This window comes from Cricetulus griseus, chromosome 3, assembly GCF_003668045.3.
Source record: "Cricetulus griseus strain 17A/GY chromosome 3, alternate assembly CriGri-PICRH-1.0, whole genome shotgun sequence".
NCBI classification, from domain to species: Eukaryota; Metazoa; Chordata; class Mammalia; order Rodentia; family Cricetidae; genus Cricetulus; species Cricetulus griseus.
In genome coordinates, this window is record NC_048596.1 from 2,873,193 (window position 1) to 2,892,865 (window position 19,673).

At 40.6% G+C, this 19,673-nt stretch overlaps 1 protein-coding gene across 1 annotated transcript in view; it reads right to left on the reverse strand.

Annotated features, from left to right (window-relative positions):
* Positions 1 to 18,913, reverse strand: part of Ccdc172 (coiled-coil domain containing 172) — a 62,829-nt gene extending 43,916 nt beyond the window's left edge. Inside the window, exons 1-3 of the mRNA XM_027407461.1 lie at positions 18,835 to 18,913; positions 18,272 to 18,357; positions 1,102 to 1,218 (exon numbers count right to left, since the gene is read on the reverse strand). Of these exons, the coding sequence (XP_027263262.1) occupies positions 1,102 to 1,218; positions 18,272 to 18,357; positions 18,835 to 18,913 (282 nt within the window). The remainder of the gene's footprint in view (positions 1 to 1,101; positions 1,219 to 18,271; positions 18,358 to 18,834) is intronic.
* Positions 18,914 to 19,673: the final 760 nt, after the last annotated feature.

Here is a 19,673-nt window from a genome sequence, read left to right on the forward strand (position 1 = left end):
ATGGAGACTGTCCTACAACAACTCTCATGTGGAAGCTTTATCCTTACAGATTTGGGAGAGTTGGTGAATTAGAAATTCTTACATTAACCATTATCCTTGTGTCTGTCAATTTACTTTACAATCATATATGCTACTTTGTCAATATAATGTACAATTAGGTGGAGAAGTAACAGTGAAATGTGAAAATTACAACCTTTACTCAAAGAAACAATGTCTGCTTTATAGGAAAATGCAAACTGTTATCTGAAGGCAAATCATGCAATCATTTCAAAGTTAGTTCTAAATAAGCTTTTATATAATGAATCAAATACTCACAGTGCATGAAAATATGAATTTAAATCTTTGGACAGTACAAAGATCTAATTTCCTGACGGCAGTAGAAACAAATCTTTTGGATGGCATGACAACTATGTGGAATCACTTTTAGAAGCTAGTCATGTCATGAACTGTATTTGTATTCTGACATACGTCTTAGGTAATTTTTCCATTTCCTTATTCATTCACTATATTGTTTGTATGAGTGTGGGCAGGCATATGACATCATGGACATGGAGGTTAGAGGACAACTTGCAGGGGTCAGTTCTCGTTCCACCATGTTGGTTCCAGGGATTGAAAGGGCATCAGACTTGTTGGAAAGTGCCTTTACTGAGCCCTCCTGCTGGCCCAAATGTATTTCTTTGAAATGTCAACTTATAACTAGTCACATCTCCAAATTGGTCTATATGTATAAGTACTGCTCAGCTTGTTGGCTTGTTGGTTATCTTTTTAAGATAAAAAGATAAACAATATATTTTTACTGATACTCATAAATATGCCTAAAATTATAAACTTCTCTGTTTTTCCGGGGCATTATAACTGGGTCTCAACACCAGAGTCATTGAAGGCAGTGACTTGCTGCAACTGTAGGATGTCCTTGCCAGAACAACTCTCTAAATGGTATTGCTTTCGCAGTCAGTTTTAAATAGCCCTTAATATTTTTTATTTGAAAAGTACTGTCAGCTGATATTCATACATGTAATTGTCTCCAAGTAAAGCTGCATATATTTAAATGTCTTTGACACAGTTACTGACTTCAGTGTTTCTAGGTGACTAGTGACTTACGAAGGCTTGGAGCAGTGTGTCCCTTTGGTTCGTAATTTCACTGCATTGTCTCTCTAGTGCATTTTCATGGGTTTTCAAAATCTTTAAAAGGAATGATTTTTCAGAAAACTGCTGAACCTTCAAAAGAAAAAATCAGAAATCATAATGAAGCAATTGAATACAAATTTTCGGGGCTCAGTTAATTTAACATGTATGCAATTGTATATATAAGACTTCTTCTGTAAAATTAAATTTCCATTCCATGTCTTGCTGTCTGCACTGTTAAAAGTGACTGGAAGCAGTTAGTTCACAGTGTCTTCCTCAGCACAAACACAGGCTCCTCACGGCACAGGTAGCTTATCTATCCTCACCACGTTCAGCACAGTTCTTAGCTGAGGACTGAAGCCATCCCGCCATACACATTGAAATCCACGTCTGGATAGCTTGCTCCAAGGAACAGATTTCTTGTCTCACAGTTTCTAATGAATGAATCAATCACTTACTATTATCATTAAAAAATGGGATAAAATCTACAGCCCAAAGCCAGTCTTGTGATTATAGCTATATGAAATAAGAAGTATAGTTAAATATCTCAAATGCATTTTGAGAACACATCTTCTAATTTTATTTATTTACTCTAGAGAGATCTCTTATTTTAGTGACTTCAGCAGCTTTAGCACTGTCAGGTTCTGAGAGTCAACAGAGAGCCACCCCAGCCCCTTCTAGGCACTCAGCCAAAAGATTTCTCTTTCTCTTTTCTTCCTCCTTCCTTCCTTCCTCCCTTCCTTTTTTCCTTTTTCTTTTTTTTTTTTTTTTTTTAGTTCTTTAAGACAGAGTTTCTCTTGTGTAGACCAGGTTGGCCTGGAACTCACAGAAATCCACCTGCCTCTGCCTCCCAAGGGCTGGGACTGAAGGTGTGTGCCACCACTGTCTGACCAACACGTTTCTTACAAACAGGATCACAGACCGGCATTTCCCCTTCCTCCCCACAAGAACTCACTTTTAAATTTCCATACCCCATTTTATTTTAAAGAGCAAATGATTTCGTAAGTACTGATAGTAGATAGAAACTATTATTTCATTTGGACTTTTAAAATGGCACCTTCTGAGACATGAATCAAATGCCAGAATGACAGAGAAATGGATGCTGGACTGAAAACCATTTTTCTACAGTGTTCAGCTCTGGCCCTCATGAGAATGTATCACCTCTGGTTTAGGGCTGTTCTCATCTCTACAGAGAAAAGAAAAATGATATAAATTCAACTGAAATTGCAGAAAGCAAGATTTATATTAGTTATGAGAACTTCCTCAAGGTGAGAGACAGGTTGTGAAATCTCTGTCCCAGAAGATATTGAATAGTAAAGAGCCTGGAAGAGTCTATTCCAGAGGCAAAGGGTTGGCTTCCAAGACATTTTGAAATATTACAGCTACTAAGTCCTAGGAATAGTGGCATTTAGAAAAAGTAGCTGAAGTGAAATAGGAACATGATCTTCCATTTATATAAGGTCATAGCCCAGGGGCCCAACCTACAGTCCTAGGTGCGGTTCCCATCAACCACACTGTAAGAAAGACGCCAACAGAGAAAGATGGAGATGTATAATTTGCAAGACTGGAGGTATGAAGGTAACAGTGAGATGGTATCATGAGTCTGTGATGCAGAACACAAAGTGTGTTTCCTGGACTTCAGGGTCACAAAGAAGCCAACAGAGAAGACAAGGGTAGGGTCACAACTTCTCCATTTGTTTAGTGTAAGAACATGACACTTCAGGGCTACTTCATGACTATTATACAGTCTACAAGTTTAAGATTTATAAAGGACATATAATTAATTAGGGGTAAGTGTGGGGATAAAATCCAGGTCTTCTGAAATCCCTTGTGTTAATCATGATATTAAAATGGAAATGCTAATGCTATTTCAAAGTAATTATGGCAGTAAGAAGGACGCCAGCACCCCAGCACTGAAAGTTAAAGCAGGTGAGCTCCAGAGAGAATTAGGAAAACCACCAAATACTGAGACCCCTGCATCCAGTATACAGAACCTCACTGTCAATAGCAGCCTGGTTATTGAGAACTGCTTCAGACATACAGCTGAGGCATCAGTATTTCCAGCCATGTGGCACTGACACAATAGTATCACAATAGTATTTGAAAACTGGGTAATTATCAAAATAAACAAATAAAAATTGCAAATAAATCTCATGTTTTCACTAAGTGCTCTGGAGTGGTATGCATTTACCCTGCAGGCCATGGGCTGAGAGCCCTGCTTTAATGTACTAAGGCACTTCAGATAGTATGTCCTTTAGAATCGAGATTCTTAATTTCTAATTCTGTTCTGACATTGACTCCCAAAACCCACAGGGAAGAAGGAGAGAACCAACTGCACAAAGTTTTCCTCTGATCTCCACATACCCACACCCACCACACGTCCCCACCCCATCCCTTGTGCGCTCTCTCTCTCTCTCTCTCTCTCTCTCTCTCTCTCTCTCTCTCTCTCTCTCTCTCTCTCTGTCTCTCTCTCTGTCTCTCTCTGTCTCACACACACACACATCCCACCCCCATATGCATTCTCTCCTCCCTCCCCGCCTCTCACACACTAGAGAAAGTGGGAGACAGAGGAAAGTCACACACCCACCGCCAAAACAGGAAACCATGTGCTTCCAACAATCTGCCTCACAGTACTAAGGTTGCAGACAGTAGATGAGACTTCAGATGAGTGACCTGTCTCCATATTAAATGGAAATAAACAGACAAGCAGTTGTTTCTGCTTGGTTCTTCACCATGGGTGAGTTTTGTTTCCAGAGGCAACAGCTCTGGTGGCCTCTTCCCCAAGAAGCAGAGAGGTAGTCTTCCTGTTTGCTTCCTCATCCCAATACTTTCTTTTTTAATGGTAGTGTTAATATTATACCTCCAGCTGACATGTCAATGAAGATGGGGAAATCTCACAAAGCACCAGACATAGGCGAAAAGCTACAGACAACTGATGCCTGCCATGAGAGGGAGAATCAGTGTTCTCTAGGGCCATCTGCTAGGTCATCCAGTATCAGTGATCAGCACTAAACATGTATACAATACAGGAACACTAAACGAACCCATAGTTTGTACACACACACACACACACACACACACACACACACACACAGATATATTCACTACATGAACTCAATAGCTTGTGTTTGAGTACCAATCTCACTATGACATTATAAAATTATCTAGATGGACAGAACAAATTATGGTCCTTTAACCTCTTTGAGATCTGATGCATATGGCATTTAAAATGTTTTTCTGCAGTAAACATGACCATGCCTAACAGTGACCTGTGAAGTCTCTAAAAGGATGATGGGGTCCCACAATGACACTTCTGCCAGGACTAGAGTAATGCCACTAAGCTGACAAACACCACCCACAGATCAGGTTTGGACTACAAACTGCTTAGGACAATTTCAAGGTGGCCTGAGATGGTAGCCTCACAGACTACTCCAGCCAGGACTTGAGACAAACTCTACATTTTCCCATCACACAGACTGGACAACATATGATACAGCAAGCTCTCCCAGGACTTGACAATTAGCCCATTTCTTTTTCTTTTTGGGTTCTGCTAAAGATGCTATCACTTGCAGACAACAGGAAGTAATTTTAAGAACACAATGCAACATTCCCATTCACTTCAACTTTTTCTTTTGAAACAAGATTTCACTATGTAGCCTTGGCTGGCCAGGATCCCTATGAAGATCAGGCTGGCTTCAAACCTGTAGCCATCCACCTGCCTCTGCCTCTCTGGTGCTGAGATTAAAGGCATGTGCCACTAAACTCAGCAGACTTTAGCCTTTTAAACACAGGTACTTGTGTGTTTCTAAACCACAGTTGTGCCATTATGACACAGTAATTCGTGGCAAGCAAGAAAGGTTCAATACAGGAAGCCATTAGCATGTGTGCACACCCATCATGCTCTAACTTCCCACAATCTCTTCCTCATTCTTCCGTCTCTGACCCATTGTTTCTCCCACCTACACCTTAAACATACCAGAACCATTTCCTCTGCACCTTTTGAACAGAATTATCATTCATTCATCCTGAAAGTCTCTTCTCCAAGATCCATTGGAGTACCAGAAAATATATATTGTTTAAAATCTTGTAGAGGAACAGGCTTTCGTAACTGAAAAGAGTTCAGAAGCAAACACATAAATAAGGATTTAAACAATGTATAAATATTGAAATAAGTAGTGTCAAAGATCCTAGCAACATAAAAATTACAAACTCTGATGAGAAAAAAATATACCATAAGCCAAGATTTAAATGACAAAGGTTAATAATAATAAGTATGGTATAAAAAGCTGGAATCTATAAGAAATTTAAAACTCTATTAACTTAATAACATTTAAATTAAAACTATCAAGAAGGCAATATTCTTTTGCTCTACAACTTACTAACTTCTAGTATATACATGATAATGTGTAGTATGAATAATAAAAACCCAGAGACATATATTGGGGTTCAAGCTGAAGATAAGAGAAGCAAAGCAGCCAGCCACTAGAGAGTTCTCACCTCTACCAAAACTCAGACGAAAGGGGCAATCCCCTGAACCTGACTGCATCTCCAGACTGCACTAATCTCCACCAAGCCTCAGAATCCTAGACTGCTTTCTGAGACTGCGCTGAGCTCCTTATATATCCAAAGTGCTGGGATTAAAGGCATGATCTCTGTTTCTCTTTTAGACTGATTCACTCTCATGTAGCCCAGGATGGTCTTGGGAGTCACAGAGATCCATCTGCCTTTATCTCCTGAGTCCTGGGATTAAAGGTGTGCACAACTACTGCCTTGCATCAATGGCTAAATGATGTGTCAGACTTTGCATTCTGATCTCCAGTGGCTTTATTAGATCATAAACAATATATCACCACAATTTCCCTGACGTCTAATATAAAAAAGAAGGCTATAACTAATATAAGAAAAGTCATGTACAGTAAGTACAATAACTATATACAATATATAGACAATAAGCACAACAACAACATCTAGTCCGTTTGGATTTGACAAATTCAGAGAAAATACTATATACATATCCTATCTTGGTGAGTCAAAAAGGTTATGCCTAATTCATTTTTTATTCTAATTTGCATTATCAAATTATCTTTTAATGTCTGTCAACATGATATACCTCACATTTCTTTGGTGAATCTCTTTTCTGAGTCTGGTAAACAAGGAAAACTATAACTATACTACCTTGTCTTCAACTCCCTCAGAGACCCAAGAAGGAAATATTGTTAACTGAGAAAGCAGGAAGTGTGAGCAAATGACTTCCCAAAAAAACTGTAAAAAGACAAAAACAGCTGTCTGCCTGGATAGGCACTCAAGGTTCCTCTACAACACTGGGGCATCGTCTATAGGCTTAACATACCTGAGAGACTTTTCTGTGAAGTAGGATATTTGAAGGACTGTCCCATCTTGTTTTTGCAAGGTTTTGCAGGCACTCTCTTTTATGTCCTGGTTGTCTAATTCGGACAGCATACTGCCAGCAGTTGAAGCAAGGGCACTTTCTTGCCTAGTGGCTTACTTTTGCCACAAAGAACTTAAAATCCATGTGGAGATTGGTTATTTATTTATTTATTTATTTATTTTGGTTTTTCGAGACAGGGTTTCTATGTGTGGCTTTGGAGCCTATCCTGGCACTAACTCTGTAGACCAGGCTGGCCTCAAACTCACAGAGATCCGCCTGCCTCTGCCTCCCAGGTGCTGGGATTAAAGGCGTGCGCCACCAACGCCCGGCTGTGGAGATTGTTTAATGCCCATCACCTTCTCTTAAGTATATTGGTACTGCCAGGAGCAGACATCTTTCATTGTCATAAAAACAAAAACCTATGTTATTAAAACATCATGAATGCCATATTCTCTAGATCTCTGAAGCATTTGAAGATGACCTGTCTGTTTAAAACATATCTGCTTGACCTTGTAAACATACCTAATGTAAACGTACCTAATGTAAACATACCTCATGTGACCAAAAGTTCAATTGTAACAGGTGACTAGTTACTAACCTGCATTCCCTTGTTATCCTGTACAATTGGTAATAACTTTCAAGGACTGAAATTTGCATTACAATGTTGAATGAGCTGTATAGGTACAACATCTTCAACAACATTAGAAATGTATTTACAATATTGATAACAAAATTAATCTCAAACAAGTATCAATATACAATATTTGTATACAATATAAAAAAGTAAAATCCAATCAAAGTATTTAAAATGAGAAGTTGCCCTTTAAATGTAGTTTCAATAATCTACCTTTTCATCTTATCCTATCTGTATCCTCTCTCTTTTATTTTCAGAGTAGATTCAAGGATGGACCCTTTTATCCTATCATATCTGTATCCCCATTTTTTTCTTTCAAAACAAGAACCTTGAATATAATCTTCTTTGGTTAGCTTTTTTAGTAACCATTACAAATAACAACTTGTAACCAATCCCCCCAGACAATGACAAATATCTACAACCCAATGAACAACCAAAAACCACCCACCCCACCTCTTGGGAATGTGGGTGCTGTGTTCTTAAAATTACTTCCTGCTGTTTGGGGTGATGGCATCTTTAGGGGATCCTGAAAAAAAATTTGGGTTAACTGTCAACTGTTTCATTTTGTCCAGTCTCTGCATAATGGGAAAGTACAGGGTTTGTCTCAGTTCTGGTGAGAATAGTCTGTGAGGCTGAATCACCTCAACTAGCCACCTACAAATTGTTCTGAGCAGAGTCTGTGAAGCTGGATCATCTGAGCAAGTCACCTCAAAATTTTTATGAGCACTTCGTAGAACAAAGCTGCTCTTTAGTTGGGGTTGTTCCGCATAATGGTGCTGTGATAGTCCTGATGAAATTGTCCTTGTGGGGCCCCATCCTCCTTTTGGGGACTTCAAAAGGTCACTATTAGGCATGCTTATGGTTCACTGCAGAAAACTGACAGAAAGTCAAACTGAAACCGTGTACAGGAAGGTAGAAGAAACTTTTTCTAGAATTAGTAGTCTATATGACCATTAATATCATGACTAATCTTTAAAATACATACATATTAATCTTATAAATTTTTAGTATGCCTCGAGAAAAGCTTCAATGAGTCAAAATAAAACCAAAGGACTAAGAGATTACTGGCAACACAACTGTCCTAAAATATTTGTTTTTCTTCTGTTCCATATCAGGTGGCTCTTCTGACATGAGACAGACTTTTTGTATTTTTTTGTATGCTTGGGTTTAGAGAAGGAGACAGCCACACTCCCAACTCCAAAGCCAGCTTTAATTTTTAATTGGACTGGGACTCCAAAAAGATCATTTGGATTATATGTCTGCAGAAAAAAGCAGAAATAAACATTTGGGAAGATTTATGAATTTTTATCCAGTTGGAAATGTGATATGCCAATTGGCCAATTTATTTCTTGGAACAATTTTTCTGGATGATGTCCTTTTATTCTGTTTCATTTGTCTGGTGGTCTTTGGATTCCTTAGCTGGATGCCTTTATATGCTGAAAGATTCTGTAAAATTTACTAATACCACGAGAATAGCATATAAGTTTGACTTCTGGACAGATTTGTAAGAGTTTAGATCTTTTTAACTTAAATATTCTGATTGATTTATTTGCATCAGTAAAGAATGTAGGGCCTCCAGTTATCGGTGCTTCCTGAACAATGTGAGGAAGGATCAGTCAGTTTTCTTTTTAAGTTGAACTCTCTTGCTTTGGGGATAATTGTTAACTTCTCCCAAAAAATTACTAAAAGTTATTGCCAGGGTTCACTTTCTACCCAAAATTTGTCAATTTCATCATTAGTAAAGGTACTATAATTTCTACTAGACCTATTCCTGCTAATTGACCAAGTCTCAATTTTCCCTTTAGAATCAACTTGGAGATCTTTTCCACCTAAATTTTTAATTTTTTACTTGGTTTATGTGGTAAAAGGTTCCATTCTATGCTAATATCTTCCTTCTGCATTAAAATCCTGTAGGGAAATGCTTAGAGGGTGATGTGACGAGGACAGAGTTAAGTAGGAGATGCTGAGAGGGTGATGTGACCAGGACGGAGTTAAGCTTCTGGTCCACACGATCCATGTGAGCAATCTGTAATTTCTCTTCCACCGACGCCAATTCTTTCTCAGCTTCAACTGTTAACTCCAAGGACTATATAAATCCTTGTCACCATCTAGGGTCTTGTTTGAATTATCAGTTGATCAGGTTTTATCCCAATAATGTGCCATAGATGGGTAGTGTCTCCTGGTTATCTCTGAAAGTCATTACGAGTCTGCAATCAATCTCTCCTCATTTGTACCTTTTGGGGTCTAATTTTTGTAAACCTATTTTATAGCCTAAATAATTAACAGAATCTCCTCTTTGTTTTTTTCAGGAGCAGCTTGTAATCCCCAACAAGGCAAATTTTTCTTTACTTCATTCTTTTTAAAGTATCAACATTGGAATCAGATAGTAAAATGTCATCCATGTGATATGGTAAACTATAGATTGAGGAAATTGCTTACATATTATTTCCAGTGGCTACCTTACAGAATATTGGCATAAGGTGGGGCTATTTATCGTTCCCTGTGGGAGAACCTCCCATCGATATCTCTTAGCAGACAATTATAAGTAGACATTGTGAAAGCAAATTTTCTCATCCTTTTTTGTAAAGGTTTACTGAAGAAACAATCTTTTAAATCAATAACTATCAGAGGCCATCCTTTAGGCAATAGAGGAGGCAAAGGAATTCCAGATTGTAGAGAGCCCACTGGGTGAATCACCTTATTAATAACTCTCAGATTTGTTACCATTCTCCATTTCCTGACTTCTTTTTAATAACAAATCAGAATTCTAAGGGCTGGTTGATTCCCTCATATGCTAAGCATTTAGTTGCTCTTGTACCATGTACCAGATCTTCTAAAGCCTATAGCTTCTCTGTTGTTAAAGCCCATTAATGTACAACCCATACAGGTTTGTCTGTCAACCATTTTAAAGGTACAGCTGGTGATACCTTTGGAAGATAAGCAGCTGTTGTGTCCTGTTCTTGTACAAACTCAATGGTTAATGATTGTTCTTTATAGTACTTTCTAATATTTTTTCCAGAACCATGCATTAACTTATGGTTTGTTTCTAAGATTGGTTGAATGTTATCATGAATATTCCACTGCTGTAACAAATCACATCCCCACAAATTCCTTTCAATATTAGCAACATATGGCTTTAAATAGCCTGTCTTTCTGGCCCTATATGGTTGACCCATCTTGTGCTCTGCTTTACCTGAGTTATCTCCAATCCCTAAAAGTTGAACATTTGCCTCCTCAAGTGGCCAATTTGGATGCCATGGTTCTGCTGGAATTACTGTTATGTCTACACCTGTGCCTACCAGAAGTTCAATGATAACACTTATTTGTATTTTTAATTTTTGGTCTCTGCTCATATATAGAAGTTTGTCAATATAATAGCTTTGTAGGTTTTTCTGATTTTTGTTTTGTTCTTTTATAGCTCTTCTATCATTCAGAGCAGTATAGTTTCTTACAGTAGTTAATTGGTTCTTTGATTGCTCTGGGAAGGAGCTCCCATGGTGACAGGAAATGCCTGGTTTGGCAGAGGGGCCTACGAGAAGCCCCTCAGGAGTTTACCTATGGCAAACGGTTGCCTTGAATGTCTCCTGTTGACCTACACTCATTTGTCTAATGCCCACCTTGCCACACTTCCTGCATAACCCAGAAGGGATGAGCATTCTGTTTGGATTATGATTAGAAAGTGCATTGTTTCTAGGAACGCCCTATTTACAATACCTTCGACCTGATTTCATTTCCCAGAGCCCGTACTCCTCTTGTCTATTTCCAAGGTTTCAGTCACTCTCTTGACAAGCATGGTAAGGCTTTCTTTGAAGAATTACAGGAAAAATTAAAAGTAATTCTAAGCTAAGTTGCACGAGAACCTTAGAAGTCTTGGGTTTACAGTTAGCATTATATAACTGAAGTTGTTTAATGCCAATCCCCCTATTAAGAAAGGTATCACAGTGCTGGAAAGATGACTAAGCTGGCAAGAGCACCTGCTGCTCTTGCAGAGGACCACAGTTCCATTCCCAGCACCCAAGTAAGCTCCACTCTGGGTACCTTTTTCTGTCTCCACAGCACATACACTCATGTGTACCTGTCTACACAGAGGCATAAATAAACAAAGAAAGAAAGAAAAAAAGAAAGAAAGAAAGGGTATCATGTAATTTATTTGCCAATCATAGTATGACTTATAGATTGTACAGTGAGTGTTTCTTGAATGATGGCAGATGCTTAGGAGAAGAATCATAATTAACTGATTTTCTAATAAATCATAAACCACAAAGTAAATCTGAAAGGGTAATCTGTGCTGTAGCTTAAGGGGCTGCAAACTCAAAATGAGGCAAAAACACTGTTCCTCAAAGTATTTTCCTCTTAGTTCCAGGAGATCATTTTTTTCTGCTCAAAGCATTTCCGAGGTTTCATATTATACAGTTTTGAAAACAGGAATGGAAGTGGAATCCTCAAGTTTACAATTAAGAACAGCTGAGTGGATTTTCAACTCCGTGAATACAAGCCATTCCGCATGCCACTTGGTTTATAATTCCCCGCATCAGAGGGGCTAATGGGCATGTTGTCATAGTCTGATCTAAACTATTATTCTAAATATTCTTTGGTTTTCCACTAGTTATAAAGACAGCACTAATGAAAGGGAAGTCCCATAAATGTCATATGCAGATGTTTAATTTGGAGCTAATCGTTTTAGTTTTGTGACCATGGAAAGCGGGTGTGACTTCATGGAGGCCAGGTCTTCTCACAGAAGAATTAGTCACAAGCAAGGTATTTATCAGGAGCCCATATCAAGAATGAATTGCCATATGGTCAACAAGCACCTAGAAGGTCTTCAGTAAGTGACACTAAGGAACAAGTTAAGGCACTACTACATAAAAGCCAGGGAGGCAGTACATAGCAAAGGCTGGGAAGGACAGAGACACAGAGGCCTCATACACACTGATGCAAACACAAAAGTGTGTAGTCATTATGAAAACCATGTCATATATCCCGAAGGGGAAAAAACAGCAAATAGAAAATGACTCCGAAGGTTCCACATGACCCATCAATTCCACTCCAGATGGAGTACTCAACAGGTTTGAAGATGTATGTTTACTCAAACATTTGGACACAAATATTCATGACAACATTATTCAAAACAACTAAATAATCTGGTTTTTGATGAACACGCAAAATAGTATATATCGGATACAAGGAACATTGTTCACACCCAAAAGGTAACTGAATACCATTTGTCATGCTATAACATGGATGAATTTGGAAACACTGTAAGAGACAGAGATGTGTCACAAAATGTTACCATGTTCCTACATCTGTACAACATATCCAGAGGAAAAAGAAATGGATTGCCTAGGACATGGGGCTGGTAGACCTTGGGGTCTTGAGGGCTATGGGGTGGTTGCTAGAAGATGCAGTGTTTCTTTGGGGGTCGATGAATATCTCCTTAAATCAATGATCACACACAACCTTGTGAAAAGTTACCAATCCTTGCTTTCTAACTTTGAAGAACGTATCTTTTGTAAAGTGACCTAGCAGCTGTGCTCCCCCCATCTTAAGAAAAAAAAAAGCATTACATAAGCTTGTGTGTCCTGTTCACCCTTCCCTGATTACAGCTGTGTGCCACCCTAACAGGGACAATCACTGTCTTGATGTGCTATTCATCATCCCATGAATCTCATTATATTTTGACTATATTTACAAACCCTCCACGACAGATTTGTGCTCTGAATATTTGGTGCTTTTACACTTACATAGTTTCTACAGGTTGTTTTTTTTACCAACTTATGCTTTGAAAATGAATTATTTTCAAGTCTTTTTTTAATAGTAACACTTGACACGAGATTCTGAAGCCATATTCCTTGTAACAGAAACCTAGTTGGGTCTTTGGCCCCCTTTTTTATCAGTTCATTCACGAGCCTCCTCCAGGTATCCCAAACTTCCACTATTAATTGTGCAAAACAAAAGTCCATTCTATATCCGGAAAGCCTTCTAAAGATGTTTGCAAAGAGTAATTCATCCTTAGCTGAGAGTAATACAGGGCAAGGTAGAATCTTGCAGAATGTTCTGTGGCATGTGATACAGAGAGTGAGTGACAGATATTATCCATAATTAACCTGGACCATTTCAGACAACAGCAGGGTTTTTACATGGCCATTCTGATTTTACCACTAAAACCTTTTCCACAGACACTATGGTTGCCTCTCTGACACACATTCTTCATTTCCTTGCTAACCAGTTAATGTTTTTTCTGAAACATGGGTCATCCTCACTGAACTTGAAGACCATTACTGGTCCAAAGATCACCACAAATCATGGGAGAAAAAAAAAACTTGACTACACGATGGAGAGTGGGAATATCTCCGCCTGTAAGGTATCCTATACACATCCTCCTGTCTCTGATTTTGAACAGAGAAGTGCTTGACCTTAGGAATTATTAACACCTATGTAAGGACACAAGGACAGCCACACATTTCACTTGACTAACACAACTCCAACTGTTTCGTGACAATAACTCAGGTACTGCCAGGAGGCCAAGACAAGTGGATCATCAAGGGCTCAAGGCCAGCCTAGGAGACATGCAGATTTTAAGGACAGCCCAGGAGAGATGCAGATTTTAAGGACAGCTGTAGACTGAGATCCTGTCTCCAAAAACAAGCAACAACAAAATCTTAGACTCACCTGCCAATGTTGACTACTGAATTCTAACCCTTATACTGCAGGTTGAAATTTTTGAGGACTTCCCCCCCTAAAATCCTTTCCTCCAAGCTTCAGGAACACTCCAAGGAATGGAACAGTGCTCAGGAATGGTGCATGGTGCAGTGAACAAATGCAGAACAAGCTAACACTTTAGGGTTCCCTCAAGCAGCTTTAATAAATGGCCTGGTAACCAACCCCCTTTCAGACCTGATTACCTGAGCGAAAAAAGCAACTGTTATTCAGTGGAACCACAAAGGCAAGGTTTCTGTTATCAGTGGCCCGATGCAATGACAACAGAAGAAGCCATGAGTCAAATATTGGGTCCCCAGTTACACAAGTCAGCAACATTCCACTGTTGTTTAAGCAGAATTTCTGTTGTGCCATAAGCTGACAAGAGTCTTCTTTCATCCACATTTTTACACAAATTTAAACCAATCATAAAATTAAGAATAAGTAGGATAGGATACAACATTTTGTTTAATACACAAATCTTAAAAGAAAACAAACCACCTCAACTAAAAACTTCCGTTTTAGTATTATAAACAATAAAAAATTATAATTTTATTCTTTCAGTACCAAAAGACCACTTCTCAAGAGGGTGACTGACCTTACCAACTAGATGGCAGAATGTCTACATTTATAAATAAAAACGTAATTGGAGCCATTGTTACTTCATTAGAATGTATTGTCTTTAAAATTCATAAAGCATTATTTTATGTTCTTAAAATATTTCTTTGTATATACAAGTAACATTATTAACACCATGCAGGTGATTTTTAGGAATATATATGCATATACATACATACATACATACATACATACATACATACATACATACGCATGCAATAAAATATCAGGCCATGATTTTGAAAGAGAGCAAGAATGTTTACGGGATGGTTTGGAGGGAGCAGAAAAAGGGGAGAATGTTGTAATTATATTATAATGACAAGTTGATATGGAAAATATGCTATTGTAGCCTAATCTTTCCCTCTATTTACCCCTCTCACAGGAGTATGGCACAGTTTTGGGTTTTATATAGGATGTTTATAAAAACTACCCAAAGTATAATTACATGCCAGTTTTTACATATAGGAAACTCAATGGGTTGCTTTATTTTAGCTTCTCTGACATCCACACTACAATACCTTCCATAAACAGCTGGGTGCCTCAGGTACACTAGGAAGCATTAAGGCCACACAGCATGCACCCAGCCTCTGGTTTTCACATCACCACACCTAGCGGGGCTCACTGTAGCTGCCTAGTCAAGTTAGCCAGGCTCTCTGTAGCTGTGAGTCACATAGCACTCACACAATCTCAGACTTTGTGCAGCCATATATTTTAAAGGACTCATCCCATCCTGAGAGGCAAATGTTACCCCTCAAGTTCTAATTACATGCTACCTAGGTTCTGCAGACTAGGGGAAAAGAGTCCTAAAAATACTTTGACCACAAGCCATTTCCCAAATAAATGCCCAAATCATTTTTGAATAATGAATACACAACAGCTCCAGTATTGCTCTGTTCCAGGTCTGTTCTAGCTTCTCTTCATGCTGCTTCTGTTTGATAAATGGGTCAATAAACACCAAGTCAAGTATTCAAGGAAATATATTTCCATTGCTATTGGCAGACATATAATTAACTCTGAGAAAAGAAACAGAATCAATTTATGATTACTTCCTTAGCTCTTCCCATTACTCACTCACATTATAATCTTAATTCCACTTTAAAATCTTTATACATACACACCATCTTGACTCTAATTATAAATCAAATTACCTCAACTACAAGTTAATGTTGTATGAACTGTGACCCTCATATGCTAGTTTTATTAGTAAGATACAATTATATTATTACCCATGTATATGAGCTGATTAAAAAGCAATGGACATTTATGAGCCTATATTAATTAGTAATTTCAATGAATGTTGTTAAACAATATTAGAGATTTGCTGTGTTTTCTCTAGCACAAACAACTAAATCAACATCCTCTTTAAGTCTGTGTAGACACCAACACCACATTTCTACTCTCAGGTAAAACAGGCTGCTAAGAAAGAAAGTGTTACAAAGAATAATAATTTGTCTTACAAAGGAAACATTAGAAAGAAAAAAAGATTTCATTTAAAATAAAACACAGCCGGGAGTTGGTGGCGCACACCTTTAATACCAGCACTCAGCAGGCAGAGGCAGGAGGATCTCTGTGAGTTGAGACCAGCCTGGTCTACAAGAGCTAGTTCCAGGACAGCCTCCAAAGTCACAGAGAAACCCTGTCTTGAAAAACCAAAAACCAAAAACAAAAAAACACTTACTACCTGCTGTCAGGTCAGTATGTCACCAATCCCAGAGAAATGTACTTTATACAAAAGCTTACTAAGTGACCTTTAAAGAATACTGCCCCAGACACAAAGCTTCAGACACATTACTGTATGTCATGAAAGAATGTTCAAGATGAGCTTGAGATTCTGTTTTAATAGAGTTATGTTCTCCGTAATTGTTACTTTTATTATGGTAGTTATTTGGTTTTATAGTATATACCACGGACAAGCCATTTAAACTCTCAACTTCTTCACCTGCAAAATGGGAATGCTGGCTCCTCCACACAGAGTTCCTGTTAGAACTAAAGGAGTAATGTCACCTTTGAATAGTGCCAGGCACATGAGCACTGTTAGCTGCCAAGTGTGGAGGTGGCAATGTCTGTGTCTGTCTGTCTGTCTGTCTGTCTGTCTGTTTGTCCGTCTGTGTCTATCTCTCTCTCTCTCTCTCTGGACCTTTCTTCTGTTGGCTTCCATTTGCCAACTTTCAAATCATCATAACTCTTCTTCAAGGGAAGACAGCTACATCATGACACTGCTCACAGCTTGCCCAGCCTTGGCAGCTTTCGGCACTGTCACTAGGGGCTACTTTCTCTCTTACTATAGGAAAATAAGAGCGCAGGGGCTCAATGAATGAATAACAGCCCCAAGTTATGTTTTCAAAGACAGCCCGTCTCTTTTAGTTGGAAGGGGGGGAAAGGAAAGACTGGCTGGTGTGTAAGGGGGGAAGGAAAGACCGTCTGGCGTGTAAGGGGGGAAAGGAAAGACTGGCTGGCGCGTACTCATAGTCAGGAGGCATAAATGCTGGTATTCTACTGCACAGCAGGGTGACTGACGCAAGTAACCTATACTAAAAAATTAAAAGATATGTAATATTTTCACCACAAAGTCAGAATAACTGTTGCCACAGATACATTAACCTGGATTTGAGCATTATAAAATGCATATAAAAACACATGGAACCCATAAACATGTACAAGTTTTACTTGTCAAATTAAGACAGCTCCTTCTTTGTTATAGATCACACTCTTAGTAGTGAACACACTCACATGCAATGTTTGCTAAGCAACCAACACAAGGAGAATAAAGGTGGATAAGAAAAAGGTCTAAGTATGATCCTCTCAAAGCAACAGGGGCTGCAAATACCAGTATGTGTTGATCCAGGGAAAACTGAAACTTCTTCACAAATGTAAGCTAAATAGAGTAATAATTTATAATTTATTTACGTATAAGTTTATATTTAATATACAAAAAACAGACCATGTTATAGACAAAAACAGAGTAATTATGTAAACAGACTACCTATGCACACTGCTTGCTTAGTTCATCTTAGGTGTTGAAACAGGTTCTTGGACCCCTGTGTGCTCCTGCTCAGAGTGAGGCCTCCCATGTGGCCTCAGCATCTTCACACCTGTCTCCCATCTTTGGGATCAGAGTGCAAAGGGCCTCCTAAAAGCACTTTTATTGCCCCTCCCCGGTCACATCTTGGCCACATTCTCCTCCTACTGTACACACCAGTCCTCTGCTGGGGTCTCAATGTGCCTGGGGCAGATCTGCTCCCTCCCTTGGCTACAAACGGTTTCTCCTACGACATCTCTTTGCTTCTCCAAAATTCTACCGACAGTTCAAAATCTTTCTTGAAGCTATGAGACTCCCTTGGTTCTATTTATTAAAACCCAGAACTTTACCAGTGCAAAAGAGAGAGATGAGAGCAGGAGGACACTTTTGGATGAGACCTGTCCAAAAATGTGGTAATGACTAGAAAGTGAGAAAGCCGAGGCCCACCGAAGATACACACGATCTGTTATTACACCCGCAGAGCACACTTAAATTATTTAGCATTTAAAATTTATATGCTGCACTAAGTGCTTATTGGACAATTATTCTTCCCATGACATTGTGTTCCTTTACATTAACCACCCCACACAATGGGGTTCCTTATTTAAGGCTGGCTTCCTTGGGGCCACTTCCTATTAATATCTGAAGACATTATTGGTTTCAGAACTTTAAACTCTGGACAACACAATATATAATCCTGGAGCTTCCTGGTAGCCGGACAGTGGAGTTTTCCGAAAAGCCAGTCAGATCCCTCCCCACGCAACAGCTAGCTCGGTCTAGGCATCCCTACCTTGGATTCCAACTTCAGTTTCTCTTCCTTCAGATCCTCAGTCGCTTTCTTGATTTTCCCACGACATCTGGTAATTTCTGACCTCACTGGACACAGGCAAACCTTTACTTGCACTCACCTGAGTCTCGAGTCTCGGGCTCCTCTCCCCTCCTCTCCCCTCCCCTTTCCCTCCTCTCCCTTCTCTCTCTTCCCTCTCCCTCTTCTCCCCTCCCTTTTCCTCCTCCCCCCCCCCGCCCTGACCTCCCCTCCTTTCCCTCCCCTTTGTCTCCCTCCCCTCTCACCCCTCCCTGTCCTCCTCCTCTCCCCTCCCTCCCTCCCTCCCTCCTCCCCTCTCTCTCTCCTCCCTCCCCTTTCCCTCCCCCTCCTCTCCCCTCTTCCCCTCCCCGGGCTGCCCTGACCTCCCCTCCTCTCCCTCCCCTTTCCCTCCTCTCCCTTTCTCTCCTTCCCTCTCTCTACCCCTCCCCTCTCCCTCCCCCTCTCCCCTCCCTCCCTCTCCCCTCTCTCTCCCTCCCCTCCCCTCTCCCCTCCCTCTCCTCCCTCTCCCCTCCCCGGGTGGCCCTGACCTCCCCGCAGCGCCCTGCGGCTCTCCTCGGCCTGGTGCTCTGTGAAGAGGATCTGCTGGAACAGCGACTCCAGACTCATCTTTATCCAGATCCTGGGAAGCACAGGGGGGAGGCGGGAGGGGGCCCAGCTTGATGGGTGTGCTCGCAGCACCCATGCTCGCCCCATGCTCGTCCACCCGCGGGGGAGCAGCGGGGCGGGGCCAGCGGGGCGGGGCGGGGTGGGGCTCGTCTCCCCCATGCTCTAGAAGGTTCTCCCCGGCCTCCGTGGCCTCCCCGGCCTCCGTGGCCTCCGTGGCGGGCGCAGCTCACACTGAAAAACTCTTGCTCGCCCGGGCTCCGCGCAGCTCGCCCTCCGCTCCAGGAGCAGACGCCACGGTGAGGAGCGGGAACTTAACCGCGGCCTCGTGCTGGCCTCGCGAGGACGTAGCTACGGGAGCCGGGTGGGCCCATCCGCAGCCGTTCTGCGCTCGCTCCGAGGTGCGGCGGGCGGGTCACAGGTGTTACACAGTGCGGAGCCCGCGGTTGGAAGCATGAGCTCTGCAGAGTGTTACCGGGCGAGCAGGGGCTCGACCTCCATCCTCCTCTGCAATCAGGGCACAGCTCCCGGCCTGACACTAATCCCCGCCCTCGGTAATGAGGCCCCGGTGGTGGTGACACCGAGGCTTCGAGGCTTCGGATCCGCAGTGTGCGCCTCACACCAGCGGGTTGCTGCGCGTGAAGGGCGCATGCCCGGCTTCTGCACCACATCTGTCTGTATCTGTGTCTGTCTATCCATCCATCCATCTATATCTATCTATCTATCATTCTATTTGCGGTGTCGGTGGGTCAAACCTTGTTTG